At 45.1% G+C, this 14,772-nt stretch overlaps 1 protein-coding gene across 1 annotated transcript in view; it reads right to left on the minus strand.

Moving 5' to 3' along the window:
• CDYL2 (chromodomain Y like 2) overlaps positions 1-12,451 on the minus strand; it is a 160,820-nt gene extending 148,369 nt beyond the window's left edge. The window contains exon 1 of the mRNA XM_045191870.2: positions 12,025-12,451. Coding sequence (XP_045047805.2) covers positions 12,025-12,048 — 24 coding nt within the window. The 5' untranslated portion in view covers positions 12,049-12,451. The remainder of the gene's footprint in view (positions 1-12,024) is intronic.
• Positions 12,452-14,772: the final 2,321 nt, after the last annotated feature.

Consider the following 14,772-nt stretch of genomic DNA (forward strand, 5'->3'; position numbering starts at 1 on the left):
GCCGACCAGGCAGGCCAGGGGCTCTCAGACACAGGAAACAGCATGAATAAAGGTCCTGAGGCCACAGACATATGAATGAACTGAAAAGAGGCAGTGAGTATGGCACACAGAGAAGAAAAGGGAGAGTGGTCTTAGCTGAGCCCAGAAAGGCAGGCAGGTGTTAGATCAAGGTAAGTATTTGGGACATTTGCCCAAGAGCAATGGGAGACCAATGAAAACTTTGGAAAGACAGTGACCTGTTCAGAATTACCTTTTCAATTCATCCCTTTCATTATGGAATGAGATAGAGGGTAGCAAAGAGGAAATGTTGAGGAGTCCGGTTAAGAAGCTACTGTTTCTTCCAAAGGGAGAAAGGAGTAGCATGGACTCGGATGGCAGCAGGGAAGTGGCGCTACCTAGGAAATGAAAGAGACAGATCTCGGTGGCTGAACTTATTACACTTACCAATGTAAGCGTAAATTTCTCAAGAAGGCAGACTTTGACTCACAAAGGTAGAAATTTCTCAAGAAGGCAGACTTTGACTCACAAAGCATTTTTCAACAGCTAGCACCCTATGCCAAAATAAGAGAGACTGCCTTTCAAGACAAAGCACCCTATTTGCTTGGAAAGTTTCCTAGAAGGGTAGGTGATCATATGTGAAGGATGCGTGTGCTCGATGCAGAATTAGACTAGATGACACCTAAGATATTCCAACTTCTAAACCCCTTTGCTAAAATCAATATAAACGTCAGGCTATCTGGACAACTCAATGTAAAATGCCTAGGAAAGAAAGAAATCATGTGTGTTTATGTATGTATAGGAATTATCACCTATCTCTGTCTTCCTCTCTATTCAAGTGAGCTTCTTACAGAAAAAATGCACTGACAAATTACCATTAGTACTTTATAGGCTGTCATGCAACGGTGAAAAAATAGTATCATATATCTCTTTCTGGTTCTTTGTATTTCTTTAATTGTTGGTATAGATACTTCTACCTACTTGTACATTCTGTCTTAATTGTGGTAACTATCAGTAATGTGTGTGCTCCGGCAATATTTTTTTAGAGCCAAGTGAACAGGCCCACGTGATCGTATCTGGGACCATCTGCCTCACCAATGGAAGCCTAGCTATTTTGAACACAAATCCATATAAGGCACCGCTGTCCACCAGGCACCACACTGTACGTACATATAGGGTAGTAAATAAAAATATTGTCCTGCCAATTCCAACCATGAAGGGACACAAACACCACTGCCAACCAAAAGGGGCAAGCGGGGAACACACGGGAAAAGTACACTGAGGTTCAGAAATATGCTGAAATGATAAAACTGAGCAAGAAATGTTACCAACTGCCCTCAAAGCCAGCGTTCTTCTAAATACTAAAGCCTGAGTAAAGGTCAATGAACCCCAAGACCCCTGAAAGTGGTTCCTCCACGGTAATTCCTAGTGGGCAGAGCCATCACTATTTCTGAAGCAGTGAGGCTTAAAGCAGTGCTGACACACGCGCGCTCAGACGCATTCAAAGGGAGGGTTTCCCATCCCAGTGCAGCCACTCACAGGCACTCACTCCTTCACACACCAACCCGCGGGCTGGCCCAGGGGACCCTCACGAGCACTACGGCACACACAACTGTGTCTTCCCGCGTGGGGCCAAGGAGCAGCGGGGAGATTCTCTCCTAAGTGGTTGTGAGTGGGGGCAGTTCTGGTTCAGTTTGGTTTGATCGTCCCGTCTTGCCATCTCAGGGCATTCCTCATTCTAACTGATCCTGGAGTCTAAAAGAAGAGATGACGGAAATGTTTGTTTCGTGGTTAAAATCTGACGTGTAACAACTGCTCGCAGTCCTTCTCTCCAATTTAAAAGTCAGGCCAGAAGGACCTAGAACTCTCAGAAAGCCCCGACACTGTGTTTTATGCCATATAAGGAGACAAGGCGTTAGACATTCAGTCATTATCACACACTATTACACCACGTCCAGAACGTTCACCAACCACCACCTCCTGAACCTTGAGTAGTTTTTGATTACATTGGGATGCATTGTGCCGTAAAGCATGTTTGCTTGTACATTTTTGTGTGAGGAGAACATACATGAACAGGCCCGAGTTAAGACCACTGCAGACCTACAACACTGCTAAAACAATGCATGCACGAGAAGTTCAAGTGTATGTCCCGACGTGGCAGGAAAAGCTGTATTCTGAGGTCTGCTCACAGAGAAAAGGGTTGACCTGGCTGTGCCTTTCAACACACTGAACACTCCAATGTGGTGAAAATGTGGTCTATAACTCCACGTGGGTGTTAGGCTTTTCAAGTGTCACAGTCTGAACAACAGCTTAAAAGACACTCACGGCTGCAGCCCCAGCACCCAGCATAGTTCCAGGCACATAGTTGACAAACAATGAATATTTCATTGATGGAGTAGTGAGCAAATGATTATTTTTAAATAAAATCAGATCCAGCATTTGTATAAAATCCATGGTTTTTCAGTAAGACTTGTTCAGACATAATTTTTTAAAGATTGTATTTATTTATTTATAGAGAGAGGGGAAGGGAGAAATAGAGGGAGAGAAATATCAACTGGTTGCCTCTTGCAGGCCCCCAACCAGGGACCTGGCGTGCAACCCAGGCATGTGCCCTAACCAGGAACCAAACTGGTGACCTTTCAGTCTGTGGGATGGTGACCTTCCAGTCTGTAGGTCGATGCCCAACCCACTGAGCCACACCAGTCAGAGCCAGGCATAATTTTTAAAGCCCTAGACTACAAAAGAAATGACAATCAGAGAGGAACACTCCCTCATCAAGAACCTGAGCATGTGGCGGTGACCTTTGGCAGGGAAATTCCTGGATGGCAGAGTGTGGCCCAGAGCCCCAGTCCCATGGATATGTCCTTAAAGTCTGCCACTCCTCTCAGTCATTTATAAAGCAATGTGGTGAAGGGTCAACGTGGGGATTCTGGGAGAGATGGGGTGATGGAGTCAAGACGGAAAAAATGGGAGCAGAGCAGTATCCTGTATACTAAAAGAAAGCAGAGCATGAAACAGCAAACTAGTGGCCCTCCCAGGCCTCTCAGGAACCTGTCACTTCATAAGGCCTGGCCAACTGGTGGGCCTTTCACTGGAATGATGGGCTGAAAGAAGGGATAAGAATGGGTGGGCCGGGACCGAGCGGAGCTACTCTTCATCGTTCACTGAAGTACCAGAGCCAAAGGCTGACTCAAGGCAGGGGTGAATTCCAGACCCAGGAGAGGGCTGCCCTAGAGGTCCAGCGCAACCTGTGCCTGCCACCCCGTGTATGGCTCCACTGGAACCGCTCCAGTGTGCACCAAGGCTGGGTGGGGTCCTTGGAGCTCTAGGCTTGGCCCTCTTCACACATGCATACAAACAGGATGAGGATGACTTCTAGCAAGTAAGGCATTTATTGAAGAAGTAAGTAGCAGACTCATTCATGAGGGTTTCAAAAACAGAAGAGATCGGCTGGGGTGGGGTGGAGGGATGGGGAGAAAAGGCAGACAACTGTAATTGAATAACAATAAAAATTTAAAAAAAAAAAAAAACAGAAGAGATCTCATTTTACAGCAGAGGCCATCAAGGGCTCAAAAGGATTAAAAAAAATAATCTGGCCATACGACGTTATCAAGTGGTGGAGTGTGGACGGGAACCCTGACTGTTTCAAGCAGGATTCATTCAGAGAAGCGGAACCACTAGAATGTGTACATTAATTTACTGCCAGGAATTGGCTGACATGGTCGTGGGGTTGGCTAGGCTAGTCGGAAGCTCACAGGGCAGCCCGTTAGGGACGGCAAGCTGGAAGTCTTCCAAGCTGAAGCTGCTGTCCACACGTGGAACTTCTTCAGGGAAACCTCAGTTCCATTCTCCGGGTTTTTCAACTGGTCGAACCAAGTCCACCCAAAATAATCTAGGATAATCTCCCATAAAGTCAACTGATTACAGACTTTAATTTCATCTACACAATATCTTTACAACACCTAGATCAGTGTTTGATTGAACAGCTGAGGACTGAAGCCAACCAAGCTGACACATAAAACTGAAGATCACATTCATTCATCAGTAGTGTTCCATCCACGCTACCTCTCCTTTCAGAATGCTAATGTGGCAAAATCTAAATGAAAAACTAACTGTATCTCCTAGTCCTCCAACTTAGCAAGATCTTTTCCTTGAACGAATTCTATTTAAAAAGGTTCTATATGCCTACATTATACATGGTCTACTTTTTTTCTCCAGGTACAGCACCTGTAAATCCCTCTCTCACTGACCTGGATTTATAGGGTTTATGAAAAGTTACTTCTTCTAAGAACATAGGTCCAATGACCCAGAGTCTGTGCTACAATATTTTAGTACCCAAGTCATCCAAAGCAGCAGAGCATGTGTAGAAGCGGGAGAAGGGAGATGACTGATCCATTCTCCCACTCCGTCCCTAGATAACACATTCAATCTCTCCTCACGATCACGCCCAAGATTCCGAAGTGTCACCCACGTAAGAAGTCTCTACATCCACATTCCCTACACTTCCCCCACTCATCGTTACCCTGCAATCAAGTCCTCCCCCACCTGCCAATGCATGGAATAGATATTCCCTGGAGTTACCAATGACTTCCTGGTTATGAAATCCGAAGGAAGCTGGTTGTTGACCATACCTTCTTTTTTTTTTTAAGATTTTATTGATTGATTGATTGATTGATTGAGAGAGGGGAAGGGAAGGAGAAAGAGAGGGAGAGAAACATCAATGTGTGGTTTCCTCTCACATACCCCCTACTGGGGACCTGGCCTACAACCCAGGCATGTGCCCTGACTGGGATTCAAACCAGTGACCCTTTGGTTCGCAGGCCTGCGCTCAATCCACTGAGCCACATCAGCCAGGGCCATACCTTCTTTCTAGAAATGCACGTATCCACTGTCTTCCATAAAAATAAAGCCTCTTTTTTTTCCTTCTACCTTTCTTGCTAGTCCTTGTAAATTTGATCTTTCGCTTCTTCCATCACTTAAATGTCCATTTTCTCCAGTACTCCATCATTGGACCCTCCTCATGTTTATACACTGTCATTTGGCTTTAATTATAATCTATACAGAAATGATTCCCAATCTCTATTTCCATGCCAAATACTGCTTCTGAGCTTCAGGCTCACATGACCTACCATTATGGACATCTATACCTAGAGTCTCAGAAACACTCTGAATTCATTGTCCTTTCCACTGCCCCCACTGCCTTCAATCAATGCTTCTAGGTTCTCTATCTCCATAACTGGTCCCACTTCATGCACTAAAACAGAAACCAATCCCTACATACCATCAGTGAGGTTTTATCTGAAGGAGAGAAGGGAAAATGCAGCCGTAAATCACTTTTCTGGCTTCCTTTGCAGCTAGATGACCACATAATTAGGTTCGGGCCAATGAGCTGAAAGCAGGACTGCATGGAACTTCTAGATAGCTATTTACAGAGGATGATTCAATTTTTACTCTTCCCTCCTTCCTGCTTTTTCCTTCCTCTTACAAAAAGGATGCGTGAGTCTGTATGGCCAACTTGGACCAAGCAGTGACCTTGAAGACAGAAGCCACAGCTGAAGACGAAAGAGAGAAAGGGAGCCTGCTACCCAGAGAACTTCAAAGACTATCATACCAACCTTGAACTACCTAACTCTATGTACATTTCACATTAGACAACAAACATTGTTTAAGCCACTGTATATTTTCTATTACATGCATCCAAACATAGTCCTGACTGATAAACCAAGTTGTGCTGATTCTCTTTAAATCTTTCAATTCCATCCATGTCTCTCCATCTCCACTACCTCTCCCTTAGTTAAAGCCATTGCTTGTTTCAGCTACTGAAACAGCATATTAACTAGTCACCCTGCTTCTAGTTTTCCTCCAGTCTAATCCATTGTCCATTTCTGATGGGCAATCTGAGATTATGTATCAATAGTGTTAAAAATATGCACATTCTTCAAACTAGTAATTACACTGCTAAGAGTTTATACTGAGGAAAATAATAAGATGTATGTACAAATAATAATGTTCACAGAGGTCAGTGACAGAAAAATTTATAATGGTTTACAAACAGAAACAATCTAGATGCCCAGCAAGAGGGGATTACAGACAAAATGGTGCATCTATTCAAGTGAAAATTAACCTGTTATTAAAAATTTGACATAGAATAATATTTCAATATATAAAATATTCACTTTATTCAAAATGGATTATAAAACAGTATGTACTCTATGCACCAATTTGGGTTTTTTAAATTACATAAATGTATATAGAATACTATTTTACTTTTACTTGTATCTATACCAAGAAAGCTAACATTTTAATTAATTCAGATATCACATTAGGATTTATTGAACACCAATTACAATAGTTATTTTAGGTATTATCATTTTAATTTTTTATTTATGTTGTATTTTTAAAGATGCAACAATTAACAAATTGCTTTCAAAAACATAAAAGATAATAAATATTCTCAATAAGTCTTGCAAATCTGATCATGCTCATTTCCTAATTTAAACTTCTCAACAGCCATTGCCTCCTCTGGGAAACCTCTCATTCCCCCCAAGGCTGGATGCCCCCTGCTTCTGGAATACCCCATCTCCTCCTGTACTAACACTTTTTCCACTGCACTCGCTGTAAACTGCCTTTCTCAACTATATCTTCCACTAAACCATAGGCCCACTGAGAGCACAATGTCATCATTTCTCTAGTGGTTGGCATCTATTTGGCGTTCTGTTGATGGGAAATAAATGATGATGGTGCTGTGAATTCGACCACATCTATACCCCTCTTCACCATCCAAGAGACGCAGAACAACTCGTATCTTTGGAATATAAATAAATGTCTCCAATACCTAAGATCTTCGATAATTACAATGCCTAAACCATTCCTTATCAATTGGTCAGGCTGCAAGGACCTATACACAAACTCTTTGCAAGGGAAGTTTAAGCCTCTGAAGGAATAATCTTATGCAGGAAGGAATGACTTCACACAAAAGTCTCCTAGAAAATAAGCTGATGTCTACTCAGAGGGAATAATTTAAAATAACTTTCAAAAGGTGGGAGAATTATACATCCAGTCAATTTTTATCAGGAGCCTACTATGTGCCAAGAAATTGATTCAACTCAACTGACATATTTCCCTTGAAGATATTTGCGTCTTTGAAAACCGGTACAGAGATTCAGGCAGTTATGTCACTGACTGTCTTAATGCTACACGTATTTCTTCGGCAGAAATTGCCTCAGACATGATTGGTAAATAGGGGAACGATGTCAGTCTAAGAAGTAAGCTGTGTTGATTCTTATGTGATTTTTCCTAGTTTGTTGATGTTTTGAAGCAATCATAGTAAAGTGCTCTCACAAGGAAAGAGAAACAACGATGTATGAAGACCTTAGAACAAAGCTGGACATGCAAGCAAGTACCTTCTTTTAATGTTAGTAGTAACTAATTCTGGCCTCAAGAACCACTGTGCTTTCTACTATGTTAACCGGCTTGGAGAAGCTGCAAGTTACAGGTAAAGAAACCACGAAGACAGTATTATGGGTGATCACTTCACAAGGTATATAAACATCTAATCACTCTGTTGTACACCTGACAGTATAATAATATATTGTATGTCAACTATAGTTGAAAGACAACTGTTTTTAAAAAGACCAATAGGGATAAATGAGGAGAGCTATACCCGGGCCAGATTTAATTTTGATGACAATGGTCTCTATTAGATGCAAATGCCCTCTGCCGTCTACAAAGAGAGGAGGGACTCACAAGCCTGACCTGAGGCTTAAGGGATGATGTGACCTGTTAAGAGCAAACACCAGCCAGGTGGAGTTAACCAAACTGTATTTTTATTAGATTTTTTTTTGGTTTTGATTCTGGTTACAAAGTTCCATACATTTTCAGCAACCTGCTTCAATCCTTTTTTTCGCATAGCCCTGTTATTTTTTAGTGCGTGATTTTGCAAACCACAAGGGGTGTGTGTGTGTGTGTATGTGTGTATACAGCACTGTAGCAAAAATGCCTATGTCATCATAATAACAGAGGAGATTTTTAACTAAATTTTTTCAACAAAACTAAAATTATCCTATTATTATTGTTATTTATTTTATTTGGAATAAAATGAAAGCAGTATTTTCTAATATATATACATATGTATATATGTATATATGTATACACATTATATATATACACACACAAATATACACATAATCACACACATATACATTAAATAAATACTGATGCATGTATCAATCCAAAAAAAGACATATGGCATATTTCATCCTTTTAAGATAGAATTAAGTAAGTATAAATAAAATGAATGTTGACAAACACAGAAGGAACTACCACTGTCAAGTCCATCTCTATGAATTGGGTACTGCTGACTTTTCTACAGACATACAGCATTCCCTCTGAACATTTTTGCCAAGTGCAGACCTCCTCCACAGTGTCAGCTAACCACAAGGGAGGGGGTGTAAAACACCGCCAACGGCCACATGGAAAGCTACATGGTTGAAGCTTAGATGCATTCAATACTCCTAATGAATAACAGTGTGGTTCTCTGGGAAGGGTCTCACTCACCTCCTTCCACAGGGAATCTGACAGCCACCTGGACACACGGTGTTAACACCACTAAGAGACCATGAGCCGGGGAAGAAAAGAGAACAGAGAGTAACACCACAAGGACAACAAAGGTCACCCAATGTACTTTACAAATACTTAATTCAGTCTTCTGTTCATTGATTCAGTCAACAAGTGCCTGAATGTGCAAGGAGCTAGGGACACAGAGATAAACAAGACAAGAGAACTGGGTTTCTTATTCCAATGACTAGGTTTTCCTGACACCCAAATACCTTAACAAATGATTGACTGGAATCCTGGGGGTGCAAACTCTAGTGCTCCCTGGAGTCAGAGAAGTAACGTAAGAGTGAGGGAGAATGAAACGCAGGGACAATGATGAGCTAGAGATCACATGCTCCATCTAAAGGTACTCAAATCCATCTTCCTTATTTACTGTTCAGGTAAAATAAAGCAAAGTAGGTGGACAGCCAAGACCTGACTCACAGACTGCCACTTTATGTGCCTGTGTTTAGCAGAATGCAGACCAGAGCACCTGGAAAAGGAATTTCATTTTATATCCAGACAGATGCCTGACTTTAAGAAGATCAACCAATACTTAAGATCACTTTCCTAATACACCAAATGATGAGAACTCCGCTATAGGAAAAACAAGATAGAACAATTTATCAACATCAAAAAATTTGGAAACTGAGCTTGATTCTCTATTTCCTCATTATGACTGAAGAGTGCCATCACATAAACAAAGTTTTCGTTTTCTGACCTACAATCTGCTATTTCAGGAAGGCTTCTGCTTTATAATTTAATTGTCTGAAATTATCAAAGAGAAGATGAAGAATCTCTATAATCCAAATTGCATCTTCACCAGAAAGGGTCAAGAATAGTGTCAGTAGACACACATGTGAAATACATCAATTATAAATGTATAGTTCTTAGCCCACTCAAAATGTGTTTTTTTGATCAGAGGTTAAAAGAAGCCATTTTATAAACACTTAAATATATGTTTAATTAATGTAATACCAATACTGACAATTAGACAGATTTTCTTCTTTTTTTTCTTTCAAGGTCAATCAATGTAGTGAATATTCCAAGTGTTATCCTTAAATCAACACCCTATTTTTCACACACAATTTTACAGTTAGAGTTATATATGCTAATGTACAATTAGCACTTCTTAATTGTTTTTAAAGCTAAATTTGGACAACAATTTAAATTCCTCAGTATATGTTATGCATCATAGGCTATAAAAATGTTGACATTGGCTATATTCTCATAATTCAATTTAGCTCTTTAAGTAATGACTATGCAAATAACCAGCCACAGGAAAATTACTTTACATCTAGCACAATTACCTACTATCACAGAAGTAATTACTGTTATTGTCCTGTTTATTGAACTTCAATAAGAACTCTTGAGGTGCTAGGATAGTTCCAAGGCCAGTGTGAAAACTCCCCTTTACCAGATTCATCTCGCAGCTATAATCACCAATGTTAAGGAGAACAGTTTCACATGAACATTAAATAAGAAATTATCTCCTGAAGGTTCTTAAGTCCCAAACTTTGAATGGATAAATATTGACAGCTCCTACAACGTCCTCTTAACACCTTCATGATGCAACTTTTCACCCCGGAACAGTCAGCAGCTCTAAGATGACTCAATTAACAATGGTACCAAAATCCACACTCCCAACACAGTGAGTTTTGCCCCTGAACAATATCTACTTTTGGCCAATGCCCTAATAGAGCTAGTTATTCTTTGAAAAGCTCAACCAAACCTCCCATTTTACTGCGCTTCAGCTTTTGGTTTCAGAAACTGCTCTGCCATCTTGAAACAGACCAAAGTGTTTCTTGGGTGACCCACTGGCCAAATCTGACAGAGTTCTTCACCGGGTTTCCACCCAACTTCATCTTCCTGATTAGCAACAGGGATGGGGAAAGCAGTAGGGCGGAGAAGCAGTCAACTTGCATCAGTCTTTCATGAGTGCTAAGATCACCCATCCATCCCACCTGAGCCCGCTCACTGGTGGCCCACGACTGGGCCTCACCAAGTCCAGAATCATCGAAAAGACCCTGGTGGCACAGGAAGCCAAGGTGCCAACTTGAGTGTTCTCTATTCTTCTCATTGACCAGCCAGCAAATCCACCATCTTGAAAGCTTCAGCAGTCCAGAGGGCCCAGAGAGCAATGTTCATGGCAGGTGAGTCAGCCTAGATCCTCTTGCTGGTGAATCACTCCTGAGTCCCTTACCCACAAGACTACCCACCTTTTTGAAATTTTACCAACAATGTTTTCCAAAAACCTTGAGAACCAGGGTTAGTGTTAACGTATTTACATTCAGGGAGTCAAGATCCAGGCTTACTGATGATGCTGGTTTCTTGGAAGATCGGCAGGATGACTGGTCTCTTAGATGCTTTATCCTGAACCTTCTCTTGGGGGCCAACGCCTCTTGGAGGCATTCTCCCCACTTGTGGGGAATCCAAACGCACTAAGTTGTGTCCAGAGCTAGCTAAAATGTAGCTCCCCAAAGGCGTGACTATTTCTCGTTTCAAAGATGCCAGACTAATGTATACCTTGACCACTTCTGAGAGGCTTTCAAGATATGCGATGCGGGCCATTCACTACCTGTGTGTACCTGGGGGCAGGTATCTACTGAAGGGGACAGTGTGCTGGGAGCATGGCTCACATCCCATGTCCTCTAGCAACGTGTTACCACCCTCCTCTGACTTCCATGTTCTCTTCCTTCCACCAGGGGCCATCTGCAGCGCCCCCTTTCGCCCCCAGTGAGCACGACACACCAAGGACCGCCCCTCACCACGCAACCGGTAGGGTTTCCGAGCCGGGGTCTGGGGCAGCAGGTGGGGGGAGGGGGAGGGGGCGGTGGCCTGGTGGCCCGGTGGCCCCGGGGAGCGGTTTGACGGGTGTCTCTCGACCCCCCACTACGCCGCCCCCTTCGCAACCCCCCACAGGACCCCGCCTCGCCCGGACTGGGCTCCGCTCCCATCGCCCGCCCCACTCCTCTCCCGCGCCCCCGGGCCACGAACCTCCCGCCCCGCACCCTCGCCGGCCACCGTGCGGCCCCCAGCATTCCTGGCACGTCCGGCGCCGACTTTTACCTGTACTTTCTGCACTCAAGGCGGCTCGTCGGGCGAGAAACACCTCCCCGGGACCGCTACCTCCCCCGCCCTGGCTCCGCCCGGCTTCCTCCTTCCCCTCCAAGGCCGCAAAGTAGATGGAGTAAGAGAGAGTGTGTGCGAGAGAAAGAGAAAGAGGGAGCGGGCGCGGGCGCCGCGGGAGGGCGGGCGGGAGGGAGGCGCGCCCGGCCCCCGCCGCCCTCCGGCCGCCGCCGCTGCCGCCGCGGGCTCGGCAACTCCCGCTCGCGCCCGGCCCCGGCCCCGGCCCGGTCCCCGCCGCCCGGCTGCCGCCCTCCACCCGCCGCCCGCGGGCTGGAGCCGGCCCGAGCCCCCGCGTCCGCGTACCTCGTAAAGGTCCCCAGAAGCCATGCCAGGCTGCGGAACTTGGCTCGCCGGGTGTGCGCGTCTGCTCGCTCGCGCCCTCCGTGCGTGTGCGCGAGGGGGCCAGGGTGCGCGTGTGTGTGCGCGCGTGTGTGTGTGAGTGTGTGTGTGGTGTGTTGAGTAAACTGTGTTTTTGCAGAATGACAGGCTTGGGGGCTGCCTATGCGCAGAATCAGAGCGGGCGGCGGCGGAGCTGGCGTAACCGGCAGCGGCGGTGGCGGCGGCGGCGGCACTAGCGCGGGCAGCAGCGACGGCCGCGCAGCGCGCCGGATGGCACCGACGCGGCCCGAGCGCCGCGGCCCCCGCGACCCAGCGGCGGTGGCTGCAGCCGGCAACGGCTCGCCCCGGCGCCGCCTGCAGGAAGCCGCCCCGCGCCCGCCGCCGGCCCGGACGCCGCTGCCACTGGGCGAGTCCCCGCCCCCCGGGAGCCCGGCCCGGCCCCCGGGGCGGGGGGGGGCGGGGGCCGATTGCCCGGCCGCGCCCCGGGGGACCGGTCCCAGAGTAGGGGAGCTCTTGGGTCCGTCCCGCCGCCCCCCGCCGGCTCTGGAGGCGGCTGGCGGGGTCCCGGGGGGTAGCGGGCCAGGTGCTTGCCGGGCGGGCGCACCCGGGCCCAGGCTGCGAAGGGGCGGCCGGGGAGACAGGTAGAGGACTACGGTGGCACGTCGCAGGGAAGGGGCCCCAGGTGGGCTCAGCGGGTCTCAGGTTCTCACTTCTTGCCCCCCACCCCAGTGATGGAGTGAGCACCGCGCTAGGAGACCTGGCTCCTCGGGGCTGCACGGCTCCACCCTGGCTGCAGAACCCCTCCTAGGCTGGTTTGTTAGATGTGGAAGCCACAGGAAGGAAAGAAGAAATAGCCCATCCAGAGGCTCCAGGGAGGACCCGAACAACACCTCATAAACCCTAGAAAGTCTTTAGAGCCAGGGTTGGCCTTCCGTCAACAACCCCTCACCTCAAAATTCAGTCACTCATCCATTATTAAACAAACGTTTACCAAAGTGTACCCAAACTGCACAGTGTTCCTGGAAAGACACAACTGGGACCCTGCCCACAAGGGACTTTGATTCCAAAAGGAGAGACTAGCCACAGCATGTGAGGATTTAGTCGTTCAACAAAAAGGAGTTCCTAATACGTGCCAGCTCCAGAGCTGCAGGGACTGGAAAAGCTCCCTAAAATCCAAACTCCTTCAGTCACCTCTTTCTACTAATACGGAGATCTGGTCACCCTTCTGTTTAAAGGCTTCTCTCCATAAAGATATAGTAAACTCAGAATCTGGAAAGGCAAGCTCTTCTGAAATGGGAAGAAAGTTCTTCCTCAACCCAGACCAAACCATCACCAGTTGGTGACTTTCTCCAGAGATGTTACTGATGTTAATTACATCATCCCTCCATCATTTCCTATATGTGATACTTTGGACAAGTCATTTTATCCATCTGAGCCTTGATCTCCTGGTCTCTAAATTGGAGGTGGTGATAAACACCCAAGATGGTGTGAGGATTAACTAGAGGACCTATGTATATATGAAGTGAACCATACTAGCAGATCTCGATATAAAGGTTATTTGTGTCTGCATTTGGACCCTGAACTGCCCTTGTGGAGAGCAAGAAGGCAAAGGGGAATGTATGGCAAAGGGAAAAGGCTTAATTCAATCCAGAGGCTGTCAAGCTTTTAAAAGTCACCAAATTTTTCAATTCGAAAAATCCACAGAATCTGGACCACAAAGTTTTCATGTCTGGCACATTCTAGGGCACAGGAGTTTGCATATGCTGTTCCCTCTGCCTAGAATGTCTTTGTGCGTTGAATCCATCTGGAAAACTTTTCCTCTTCTGGCAGGGACTTGTTTATCTTTGTATCGTAACCTTCTATCACTATTCCTGCCAGAGAGAAGGTACATAACGAATGTTTGTCAGACTGTTCCAACACAACAAATTTTATAATGCTTTCTAGCTTAAAATCCCATATCAAAATGGTGAGAGGGGGGAAAAAAAGGTGAGGGTGTAGAAAGTAATAAATAACAAAATGTATTTAGTTTAGAAACTGTGGAAATTGTTATAGCAGTTCTGTTTTTCATACTATTTTCCCAAGGGTCATGGTTTTAAATAATAACATTAATAATAAGCAGTTCTCTATCTGTACGTTTCAAAACAAATTTTAATGATCCTTAATTTGTACTTGGGAATAAATGCACCACCATAGCATGAGGATGTAATTTGGGAGTAGAAGACAAGACAGAAACTGGGTTTGCAAATAATATGCTCAGCCAAATTTGAATATATAATCAGTAGTTTCACAAAAACACCAAAAGCTTGACTTGGGCTGGCCAGATACTCCCTGGGAATGTGAGCACAGTTCGAAAAACTCTAGTCTAGACAACAATTGTTTACAGAGTTCACAGAAGGGGATATTCACTGTGGATTGGCAGGCTAAGGAAGTATTTTATGGAGGAGTGGGTTTGAAATGGCTCTTCAAGCCTCATAGAAAAGCAGTCTTTTAATTTGAGGAAAGAGGTGAGGGTAGGTAGTGCTGCAATGGAACAGCTGCGACAAGACTGGAAGATTGATTCGTGGAAATCACAGATCATTGGATGGCAAATGCAGGACAGTTCAGGAAGAGTTGTAAATGCAACACCAAGTTTGCAATTTAGCACATCAGCAGTGGAAAACTGAAGACTTTTGAATCTATCAAAAGCATGCAGCAATCAAAAGTGCACTAGAA

The sequence above is a fragment of the Desmodus rotundus genome, chromosome 12 (genome assembly GCF_022682495.2).
Source record: "Desmodus rotundus isolate HL8 chromosome 12, HLdesRot8A.1, whole genome shotgun sequence".
NCBI lineage: Eukaryota > Metazoa > Chordata > Mammalia > Chiroptera > Phyllostomidae > Desmodus > Desmodus rotundus.